General features: G+C 45.6%; 1 protein-coding gene across 1 annotated transcript in view; it reads left to right on the forward strand.

Annotated features, from left to right (window-relative positions):
* Positions 1-11,280, forward strand: part of exoc4 (exocyst complex component 4) — a 165,092-nt gene extending 153,812 nt beyond the window's left edge. Inside the window, exon 20 of the mRNA XM_083757731.1 lies at positions 10,576-11,280. Within this exon, the coding sequence (XP_083613857.1) occupies positions 10,576-10,813 (238 nt within the window). The 3' untranslated portion in view covers positions 10,814-11,280. The remainder of the gene's footprint in view (positions 1-10,575) is intronic.
* Positions 11,281-12,618: the final 1,338 nt, after the last annotated feature.

A 12,618-nucleotide genomic window follows, 5' to 3' on the forward strand; every position in this document is an offset into this window, starting at 1 on the left:
ACATCGACTGACCTCACATTTCATGCACACACACACACACACACACACCACACACACCACACACCACACACACGCACACAAGCGCACACACACAGGCGCTTTGGTGGCGCAATCAGCATGTTGTAATGTCCATATTCATGATTTTAACATGCATATTCATTACTATAATGTGCATATTCATGTGTGAGACCCAGCCACTAAGTTTATAACCACACTTTAGAGTTTGGCACAAACATTCCACTGGTGTTGTATGTATGATGGTTAACAATTTAAAGGTAGGGTAAATGATTTTCTTGTGGAAAATATTAAGGTTATATATATATATTTTCTTTTTTATTTAGACTTAGTTGTGTGATGCGGTCGTGCACACCCGTGTGTGCGTGCGCACACGTGCGTGCATGTGTGTGTTTGAGACAAAGCCAGAAATCCAGACAAGGGCACAGTAATAACCATCGATCCCACTTAAAACTGAGGAGAGAAGCCCTGGTGTCCACACTGCAGTTCTCTGAACACACACACACAAACACACGCGCACACACACACACACACACACACACACACACACACACACACACACAATCTTCACACTAACCATGTGGAAACAGTGGCACCTAGTGGGTGAATGTGTGAACTGTCCATTTCTATAGAAACGACTGAACACCATCGGAACAATGTTAATTATGTACAGTGGTTTAGATGTGTGTGTGTGTGTGTGTGTGTGTGTGTGTGTGTGTGTGTGTGTGTGCGTGTGCGTGCATGCGCACATGTGTGTCTGACTGACCTCGACCCCAAGAACTGGTCAGGAACCGATCCCCCTGTGTGATAAGTAAAACTGCCACACACACACACACACACACCATCTGCTCAGAGACAGTGTAAGAGCCAGGTCTCATCATGTGCCACTGCAATGTCTTATCAACGTCACTGTGTGCGCTGTGTGTGTGTGTGTGTGTGTGTGTGTGTGTGTGTGTGTGTGTGTGTGACTTTTTGTGTCTGTGTGTGTGGTGTGTGTGTGTGTGTGTGTGTGTGTGTGTGTGTGTGTGTGTGTGTGTGTGTGTGTGTGTGTGTGTGCGTGTGTTCGCATGTGCATCTGTGTTAGTACAGATTGAGTCCAGTGTGGATCTCTCTCTCTGTGAAGACGTGCTGTCTGTCTGATGTACCATTGTGTTGAAAACATCAACATAATCTTCCAACAGACAATCCCAGCCTGTGGGCCTCAAGGGGATTTCAATGCAGGAGTATGTCCCTGCCTGTTGCAATGTGCTAGATCCCTGGAAGATGGACTGCTGCAGGTGGAGCGCAACACCTACCATCAGCTCCCAGTACTTACAACACCTACCATCAGCTCCCAGTACTTACAACACCTACCATCAGCTCCCAGTACTTACAACACCTACCATCAGCTCCCAGTACTTACAACAACACCTACCATCAGCTCCCAGTACTTACAACACCTACCATCAACTCCCAGTACTTACAACAACACCTACCATCAACTCCCAGTACTTACAACAACACCTACCATCAGCTCCCAGTACTTACAACAACACCTACCATCAACTCCCAGTACTTACAACAACACCTACCATCAGCTCCCAGTACTTACAACACCTACCATCAGCTCCCAGTACTTACAACACCTACCATCAGCTCCCAGTACTTACAACACCTACCATCAGCTCCCAGTACTTACAACAACACCTACCATCAGCTCCCAGTACTTACAACACCTACCATCAACTCCCAGTACTTACAACAACACCTACCATCAACTCCCAGTACTTACAACAACACCTACCATCAGCTCCCAGTACTTACAACACCTACCATCAGCTCCCAGTACTTACAACACCTACCATCAGCTCCCAGTACTTACAACAACACCTACCATCAGCTCCTAGTACTTACCGACTTAACGACTTAACCTAGCTGTGCTACTCATACGCTGAGCTAACCGGACACAAGTGGGGCCTCAAATAATTGGCAAAACAGTAAGATTTTAACTCATTTACTGCCAACAGTAAATATAAATGCATAAATCAGCCCTTGCCAGCATTTTTTTAATAAACATTTTATTCCACAATTTTTGCAACCCATTTTTTTCACCCAGTGTCAATTATTTTATGTAATCCTGGGCGCTACTCTCCCTCTGCCAACCTGCGTAGAGCAACGGACTGACCTCATGCTTCCTTCTATGCCTGAGGAGTCCAAGCCGCTTCTTTTCACCTGACGGGGGGAGTTTCCCTGGTTGGATGTAGTGCGTGGAAGGAACACATTATTCCAACTTGTTCCCTTCTATCAGGCGCCCCGACTGGCCAGAGGGAGGCAATGACCTACGGTTGCAATAATTAGATATACTAGCCCTTACCCGTTGTGAGATATTTGCCCCCCCCCCCGTTTTTAATTCACTAATAAATTCATTATTAATAATTAATGTGTAAAATCGAAAAAAGGGCTCCGTTACGCCCTCCATATTCATATGGTCAATGCCTGTGTGGGAGTGATTGGTGCAGGCATTGAGGAGATAAGTGTTTGTTTCTGACAGACAGACACACACACACTCAGACATTGTTAGAATTATAGTATGATGATGATAAAGGCACTTGCCCTAGCCTAGACCATGCAGATTCATGCAAAGGTAAAATTTGAATTTAGACATAATGCTACGTTCATTGTTTAACTGGTATACAGAGTACCGTAATTATGTTGATAGTACCTACTATATCATCTATGATGCTGTTAGTTTCTTGGTTTTCCTGTGATCCTATAGGTTACTGAGGGATGTTGAACACAGCAGCTCATGGAAACAGTTATCTCAACGGTGCGTGCGTGTGTGTGAGAGATACTGCAGATGCTTAACGATTCAGCACACACAGGTTGACTAAAGCCCAGCATTACCATTCTGTTGGAACAAGCACTTTTTTACTGCAGAACACCAGAGAGGATGATGAGAGGACACACACACACACACACTCACACACACACACACAGGCGTGCGCGCGAGTACATGTTTACAGCATCCTTAAACAGAATGGTTTCTATTTATGTGTGTGCGTGCGTGTATGAGAGAGAAAGAGAGTGTCTGTGTGAGAGCGTGCATATCTGGTACATGTTTCTTAAGGGTACAACAACCTTTGTAAAGATTGTTTTTGTCTTCAGTGCTTATGTGCACTTTATAGTTATTCAGTGATCTGTGTGCGCGCGTGCGTGAGAGAGAGTCATAAGCCAGTTTTATACAGAGATCCTGCAATGGTGGCATAAAGTAGAGCCATCATTAATGCCGGCTTTGCTTTATTTTAATTTGTCGTACAGAGAACCAAACAAAGCCACCTCTGTCACATGCTTTTACATGACATGGCGTTTCAGAATCACAGGTGTCAGCATTTCATGTGACAGTATCGTGTCGGACAGCCGTGGTCCGTAGATTCTACACATTTACAACTTATCGTCTATAAGCCTTTATTACACTAAATACTGACCCCAAATGGACTGCAGGACATGGCAGACCGCAGTCACATAAACTCAGTTGACTGTCTCTCTGTCTCTGTTGCCACTGTATGTAATCTCACCCGTGGAATCGTGGATCGTGAAAGCATCAACCTGTTTGTACGTATGCCGTCGATGTCTGTCGGGCATCTCGTATCTGAACATTTCATCGTGCATCTCCATTCGGCTTTTGAGAACCAGCGATTTATGTGATATGTGAAGTTCATCAGCAGTTGAAAGGAGTTCACCCATTATTATCTTTTAAACAATGTATACGATATATATTATCCAACATTATTTAATTCATTATATTATCCTACACTATTTCATTCATTATTATTGTTATTGCTACTACCTGTATTTGCCTGTATCTCTCTTCTATTCTTTCCTCCTATCCCCCCTCTACCCCCCCACCACCCCCCCAGAGTCGGGTTCTTGCTCTGGGTGGATCTTTGTTGGTTTGTAAAGTGTCTTGATACAACTTGTTGTGATTTGACACTTTAATAAAATTTAATTGAATTTAATTGGGTGGAAAAAATGGGTTACAAAAACTGTGGGTTTAAAAAAAAATACACTGAGAGAGTGAGGAAAAAGTGTGAGAGACAGACAGACAGCGGATAATGAAATCACAAAGGACAACAGAAGAGAGTGAGTGAGTAGGACAGAAGGAGGAGGTTGAGAAGGGAGAGGCGACGAGATCGTGAGAGAGGAACCTCTGCATCCCCCGTTGTTGCCGCGACATTTGTTACCGCAGCAACAAGCCACTGTTTACGCCTGATGGAGGGGATCATCTGGAGAGACTCCTCTTAGTCTTAATGCAGAGTGACTGCATTAAGCAATCTTAATGCAGAGTGACTTACAGTAAGCAAGGTAAACACGAGGTACATCAAATGCATATAAATAGTAATATAATTGGATCATCATATAATAGGTAATAGGTCTAAACATTGTAATCTCCGTACATTGAAACTATACAGACTACAGGATGCCAGGTCAACAACTGGACCTGGCATCTGTGTCTACATGACATGCTATCTAAATTGCATGTTAACCTTTGCAATAAGACTGCATGATCGTCAAGGCTCCTCCTCTCCTCCCCTCATCCCTGCTCATCCCCTCCTTTCCTCTCCTCCTCTAACTAATGTGTTGTTCTAAATGTGCTGACAGAGGCAGCCTGTAATGGCCTTAATATTGTACACGCTGAAATGAGGGGAAAAGAATTGTGCTGATTCTTGTCTTTCCCTCTCCTCTCTCTCTCTCTCTCTCTCTCTCTCTCTCTCTCCCCTATCAATCCATCTCTCCTCTCCCACCACGTCTGTCCATTCAGCTATCTTTCTCTCAGTCCTTTTTTCATCCATCCATCCATCCATACATCTCTCTCTCATTCTCAGAGTGTCTTCACATACATCTCCCCCGTCTCAGACACGCCTCATAAATTCACTTCATATTCTTTGTATATGAGAGGATAGGAGCGCTGTCAGCTAATTATCATTTAATAGAGAACTGCGTGATGGTGCATGGCTCTCATATGCACACACTCAGGAACTCATACACGTGCGCAGACACACACACACCCCTACCTTTTAGGTTAAGGATGCAGTGCCCCTGCAACTGGGAGTTTAGATTGGAGCAGAGTGAAAGTGTGTGTGTGTGTGTGTGTGTGTGTGTGTGTGTGTGTGTGTGTGTGTGTGTGTGTGTGTGTGTGTGTGTGTGTGTGTGTGTGTGTGTGTGTGTGTGTGTGTGTGTGTGCGTGCGTGCGTGCGTGCGTGCGTGCGTGTGTGCGTGCGTGCGTGCGCGCGCGCGCGTGTACTGGGCACACTATTTGGCAAATGTCTTTCCTAGCACCTGGCTGGTGAAGTGTTGCATTGTTCTCTGTCTCTCTATCTCTCTATGAAAAGTAACGGTAATGGAACATATGAGATTTACACCCGAAAGAGACGATATTCGGGAAAGAACAGTGAATAAATAAGTCGAGTAGAAGAGAGACGGAGGGAGAGGGATGGAGGGAGGAGAGAGACGGAGGTGGAGAGAGAGACGGAGGGAGAGAGAGAGGGATGGAGGGAGGAGAGAGACGGAGGTGGAGAGAGAGACGGAGGTGGAGAGAGAGACAGAGGGAGAGAGAGAGGGATGGAGGGAGGAGAGAGACGGAGGTGGAGAGAGAGACGGAGGGAGAGAGAGAGACAGAGGGAGAGAGAGAGGGATGGAGGGAGGAGAGAGACGGAGGTGGAGAGAGAGACGGAGGGAGAGGGATGGAGGGAGAGAGATGGATGGAGGGAGAGAGAGAGAGACAGAGGGAGAGAGAGAGGGATGGAGGGAGGAGAGAGACGGAGGTGGAGAGAGAGACGGAGGGAGAGGGATGGAGGGAGGAGAGAGATGGATGGAGGGAGAGAGAGAGAGAGAGAGACAGAGGGAGAGAGAGAGGGATGGAGGGAGGAGAGAGACAGAAAAACAAGCCTACGAAGACAGAGTAAAGTGACAGAACAGAAGTGAAACGAACAGCTATCAACAGAGAACACATCACACTGCAGCCTTTGTCCCTTCAGGGGCTCCGTACTATCAGGCCTAGCGGAGATGTCGTGGCTCCTACAATCTACTGAATATAATATATTATATATAATATCTTCCTTAGCAGCATCCTTGTCAGGGGAAAGGGAGAAATGTGATAGACGTCTCACTCTTTGTGTATACATATTTAAAATCTCTCTCTGCTGCCATGTTTTCCATCTTTGCCTCCAGAAACTTCAGCTCAGATCTTTTTTTCCCCTCACGGGTCTCATTATCGCTTGAAAGAAGACTGTTATTTTTTTAAACAAAGAAGACACGGAACAGTCAGTGTGGCTCAGCCGGCTCAGCCTACGTTTTATAAAAAAGAACTTGATAACTTGCATATGTTGAGCAATTTTCATAATTGGCATAATATGTGACCATACCATTGTATTGCCATCTACGCTTATAAACGTAGCTAGGCTATTGGGACCTACAGTATCTATGCCAGCTATACGCTTATAAGCGTAGACAACCGTTTAATCCATATATGAACGCGCCGACCATTTGTTTACCTTTTAGCATTGCTCCGGGTTGAATAGCCCTCCTCCGTCACCAGCAGCGATGCGATTTCTAAATCCAGCTCCGTTGAGCCTCCATTATAACCCGATTTTCAAAGCGCCATATATCTCCAAAGGTTCGAGAGCTGTCCATGGTGAGTCACCGCTCACCCGACGATCGTAAATCATTTGTGAGTTTGTATCGCATCGCTGAAAAAATGTAGCTGCTTGTAGTGCTAAAGGCTGTGGGCTGTGTTGTGTGGTGTCGTTCCACTTCCGGAGGCCCCCACCTTCCTGTTTAACCCGGAAGGACAACAAGCTCCGTATAGTGGGCCTGGACGGGCGGCCCCTGGGGCAGTACCAGCATGCTAACACTAGGGGCAGCAAAGGAGTTAACAACCTATAGAAGGCAAAATATTCAAAATGTCATCATGCTTTATGGCGCATGTGACTTGTCAAACTAGGAGGTTTTCATGATGCTGAATCCATTCCAAGCATTGGGCTAAAAACGGCCATGCCCACTTGAAAATTGCTCAACATCTGCAAGTTAGCATCCGGCAGTTTCTAAATGCTGGAGACCCATACTCAACATTTCTAACATAAAACCTTGGTGTACTCAACATCTCCGGGTTCACAATGGGGCTCTATGGGCTGGCAAGTAGACTATATAGTCGTTCTGCTGTCTTTCGGTGCATGACACCTGCCATGCTGTCAATCAGGCATGACTCAATAATCCCTAAAACAAACATCTAAAATAAATGTGTTACAAAAAGAAAGGAAAAAAAATCAAATCTACTATACTTGCCCTTTGGTCCTCACAAGTGCACACACACACACACACACACACACACACACACACACACACACACTCACTCACTCTCTCACACACAGAAGCATAGATTGTTGTGTGTTATTGAGCTTTATCTGGCTTCAGAGCTTCATCTGCTAACAGAGGAGCTTCCCGTATGGAGAGTTAATGCTCTCTCACACACACACACACACACACACACACACACACACACAAACTGGGAGACTGGGAGGTCGGGGTTCAATACCCGGCCGGGTCATACCAAAGACTCCTCCTTGGCACTCGTACAGTTGCACTTGTACCTCTAACGTAACCTCTAAATGCCTAATCCTAATGGTGCGTTCACACGGACAGATGCAAAGATAGTCAACCATTCATTGTCAATGGAAGCCAGCGACGTGAATCTCCAAAGACAATTCAACGTTTGTAGCTGCTGCAAAAGCTGCAAACTCTTCCTCTAGTCCGTTTCCATTGTTTCCAATGCATAAGATATAAATACTGCCTACTGTAGGTCCAAAAGGCCTTGCAGTTGAGACTCCATGCTGGATTGTTGTTTTTTTTTCATCTCCTCCGCCGGCCGCCGCACCCCCGACACACATCACTACGACCGTGTGAACAACAGATACTGTATGAAAAGCAACAAAGGGACAAATATGCTGTGATCTTAAACCTATAACTTTACTGATTAATTGAGTACAATGGGTCACAATGGAAACAACTGGGGGCTTTTTGTGTTACCCTTTAAACATTTACCTTTGACTTTACTTCCTGTAATGTCAATAATTGTGTTAATAAAATGTAAACACAATTAATGTAACCAAAACACCAATTTTCTTTCTCGTGAGGGTCAGGAAAATGGTCCTCATAATAATTTATGAAATGATACCGCACTTGTGTAGGGGCACATTTGGACCTCACAAGAAGTAATACAAGTACAGTAGGCTACATTACACACACACTACACACACTCTCCCCAGATGGACGGTTGATGTTGAACACGACACATGAACACGGGCGTGTATTTTTAATGAGGCCACATATCGTCGCCGTCTGGCTAGAAAACCACCTATCTCCAAATATTTCATATTGTGTCAAATGTTTCTTCTTCTGTAAATTAAGTAATTAAGTAAAGGGGGGGGGGGGGAGGTCGCTGGCACAATACATTTTCAGATGGGGGGAGGGGGAGGGGGGTTGTCCTTGGCCAAATACATATAATCTTAGGTAGTCCTTGGCACGAGAAAGTTTGACAACTACTGATTTAAAAGGCATTTGTGCAATCGGCCAGAGGTTTAAATGGGTTAAAATGGGGTGGACATATGTGGTTTACCAGCCGACATCGACGGTGTGAGAACCCGGACTCCTCTGGTTTGGATTCAGGGGGCTTCAGAACACACTGACCTTGGTCTGTCTAGCAGACTACAGAACTGTTGCCAAGGGCATACATACACACAGCGAGGCTACCACCCGACTTGATAAACACTACTGTCTGTGCCCCCACGCACACCGGGGGACTACGCACACACACATGCATGCGCACGCACGCACACACACACGCATGCACACACACACACACAGCTCGGAGGTGCTGTGTGGTTGGATTTTACACACAAACACGAGAACTCTTTGCACCTTAATCTCTCTGTACACAACGGTCTGATATTGTCAGATATGACAATACTAGGACTATATTGTATAGTGCTTCATTATTCTATCTACGGTATTCCATTAGTCTATGGATGACTTTCATTCCTGCTGAATTTCAACTGTGTTTTAATCGATTAATTAATTAATACCTAGCAGGGAATGCTTTAAAGGTCCTTAAATTGTCACTTTACAGTCACCTGGGGCCTCCTACAAAATCATATGAAGTCCCGGTTGAGAACCACTGACCTATGCAAACCATACCACTCGACCTGTTTACTCTCCATCGTCCCTTCATTCAGGATGCACTTCACGTCCGTCTCTCTGTTCTCCAAGTGCTCCGAATTGTGGTTCCTTGGATAAAGAAAGATCCATTAATTCAGAACACACACACACACACACACCCCTGAGCAGTCTGTGTTTGGGCTGCATCCAGCCACTGTTTCATTAGAAGTGTCTCAGCAGTTTGTGGACACAGGATGTTATTTTGCCTCCGGGGTGGGTGGGGGTCCCTCCAGCACCTTCTTCAGGAGAATGGGAAATGACAGGAGCAGTTGTTAATGTTTCCACTCTGTTTGCTGAGGCTCTGCTTCATGTCACAGAGGAGCAGAATGGGAAACAAAGTGGAATAACTAAACTGAGCTACTTTCTCAGTCTCTCCTCCTCCCCACTCTTCCAGTTACCTTTAATATCAACCACTCCTCTCCTCTGTGGACCACATTTGTGCACCTTATGTCTGTGTATATGGAGTTCTGTTTTCCTTTCTCTCCATGTCTTCCCCTCTTCGTTTCTTTTCTCTCAAATCAAACATGATGGAGGGGCGCCGAGGGCCTAGCGGTTATAGGCTCTAAAGACGTTGAGTTGTGGGTTCGATTCCCAAGCCTTTACTCCTTTGATGCCTGTCACTCACTACCTGTCTTATCTATCTCCCTGTTTCCTGTCTCTCTCTACTATACCAAAGATGGTTAATTTAGAAAGACTAGACTGGTGCGGTTGTTATACCTGTTATACCAATTAAAGTTGTTAAGAGGCCAAATGGTACAAATCCTACAAATGGTCTCCTAAGTGGGCGACCGCCGTCTGATGGCAGAGCTCGCAAACATTCTGTGCTTACTGGTGTTAGGTCCTGCGAGAGTGTAAAAAAGTAGATGTTCTCCTGATTTATCTCTGAAAAAAGCAATTAAAAAAAGAAAAGGAAGATTGTGTGACTTCACTGGCTTGTGACGATCAGGTCCAATATTTAGTTCAGTGACCATATGGGGCTAAAGAAAGGTTCAGCAGCTGCGTTCGCGTTCACTTCCAACGTTTCCATTGGAAATAATGGACTCCTCTCCCTTTCTCCTCTCTAACAGACAGTACTATGAGATGCTCTATAACACTAATGGACTCCTGTCCCTTTCTCCTCTCTAACAGACAGTACTATGAGATGCTCTATAACACTAATGGACTCCTGTCCCTTTCTCCTCTCTAACAGACAGTACTATGAGATGCTCTATAACACTAATGGACTCCTGTCCCTTTCTCCTCTCTAACAGACAGTACTATGAGATGCTCTATAACACTAATGGACTCCTCTCCATTTCTCCTCTCTAACAGACAGTACTATGAGATGCTCTATAACACAGCGGACGAGCTGTTGAACCTGGTGGTGGACCAGGGCGTGCGCTACACGGAGCTGGAGTACATCAACGCCCTGTCTTTGCTGCAGCGCAGCCAGACTGGTGTGGGAGACCTGGGCACCCAGAACGTCCGGCTTCAGAGGCTCAAGGAGATCATCTGTGAGCAGGCGGCCATCAAACAGGCCACCAAGGACAAGAAGATCACCACTGTGTGAACGGCACAAGCCCGCCTGGATGTCAAGCAATGGTTCTCACCCTTTTCAGGCCGCAAACCGCCCCAAAATGATCATAATTTGAACTGGGGACAGTCCGAAATGTGGCCCCTTTTCCACCGGGGTTCGGTAATTTTTTCCCTGCCTAATTGTGAAGCAGTTCAGAGTGTTTCCACTGAAAATGACCCGCAGTTCCATGAAAGCACCAAGGTTCCAACGATCTAGAACACTAAATATCCTCATTGGAAAACAGCCAATCTTATGGGTTCTACTCTAGACCAGTGGTTCTCTAATTGGGCCTTGACACAGTGTCCCAAATGGACCCTTAACAGGTCTGTACCAATGGAACCAAATGGTACATTTTGTTCCAAGTGAAGAAAAAAAGCTTTGAGAACCACACTGCTCCGGATAAGTCAGGTGATAGTTTTGGAACGTTGGCCCTAGCTGGTTCGGGTCTCATCTCATCTCCCAATTAACCCATTCTGACCTGAGATCAGATTCATACGAGGTTTCCACTGGACACACATTGGTCTGATTGACCCATTCTGACCTGAGATCAGATTCTAAAAATGTCAGTCGTTCTTCGATTTTTCAAAAATAGCAGACCTACAAGCTCATAGCGCGACACTCGGTGGCGCGCTATGAGCTTGTAGATCTGCTATTTTTCAATAGCTAAAGCATAACATGATGCCAACACCAAAATGGGTGCCCGTTCAGAATGGGTTAAACTGCTCCTCTCCAGTACTCTGTGTTCCATGTGCCCCCCCCCCCCCCACGTGGGCCCCTGGCAGTCCCCCCACCCCACCCCCGTGGGCCCCACTCTGTCCCCTTTGCAATGACAGATGCCATATAATCATTAAAATGTCTGAACGAGGCTTATACCTCGTGTGCCTGCTGCCATCATTCAGGGGTCTGTCCCTGCCAGGAATAGGATTTTTATTTATTTTATTTTTTGCTTGGGGGCAGTCATGTTGTTTACTATTTTGGATTTGATAGAACACATACGTGTCATAAGGATTTAAGGGACGGACAGAATTGGAAGTAAATATTATCTTCAATGTTTCCAAAATAGCAGTTGTAAAAGCTCAAATTTCGAGCTTGTGGATCTGCTACTCTTGATGCCTTTGTATGTGTGACACTGCAGTGTGATCAAGTAGGGTGTTAATTTACGGAAAAAAACACAGACTATGGACTTAAGAGGTTTCTGCCCCGACAGCAACGAGATATTGTTTAAAATACACTGTAAAACATGAGTTCATATTAAGAGTTTAACCTCCAAAGCCGAGACACACAGAGAGTAAGAATGTAAATGTGACGCTTGCATGTGTGGTGGTGGAGGAAAGACATTTTGTAAAACGCATCATTTGTCATACAAGCTCCACTAAATTGACGCATTTGTAAATCACTTACTCCACCGCACGGCACTAAAAGTGCTGAAAACTTTAATTTGAGCTCCACAAAAATGTAACTCAGGCGCGCGTAACACACATACACACACCCGTGTGCGTGTGGCTGTGTGCACACACACACACAAACAGATAAGTCACAAATCATTTCCATCCCCGCATTGCCCCTGCGTGTTCTTTAGTTCATTAACTCCAGAGAGAAGTACTTAACGAGAGAAGGAGAGGTGGAAACGAGAGGCTTGTCAATACGGGAGGAAGACCCGGGCCCCGGCCCGGTCCCCGGTGAGGCCCCCGAAACCATCCATCATAATGACAACAGCCGGGGGCGCTTGGAGGGATCAATGCCGAAAACCTTCCCTCTCTCTCTCGCTGGGCCGACCAGCGCTCTGAGGTGTTCGCTTA

This window comes from Protomyctophum parallelum, assembly GCF_964188405.1.
Source record: "Protomyctophum parallelum genome assembly, chromosome: 22".
In the NCBI taxonomy this organism is placed as follows: Eukaryota; Metazoa; Chordata; class Actinopteri; order Myctophiformes; family Myctophidae; genus Protomyctophum; species Protomyctophum parallelum.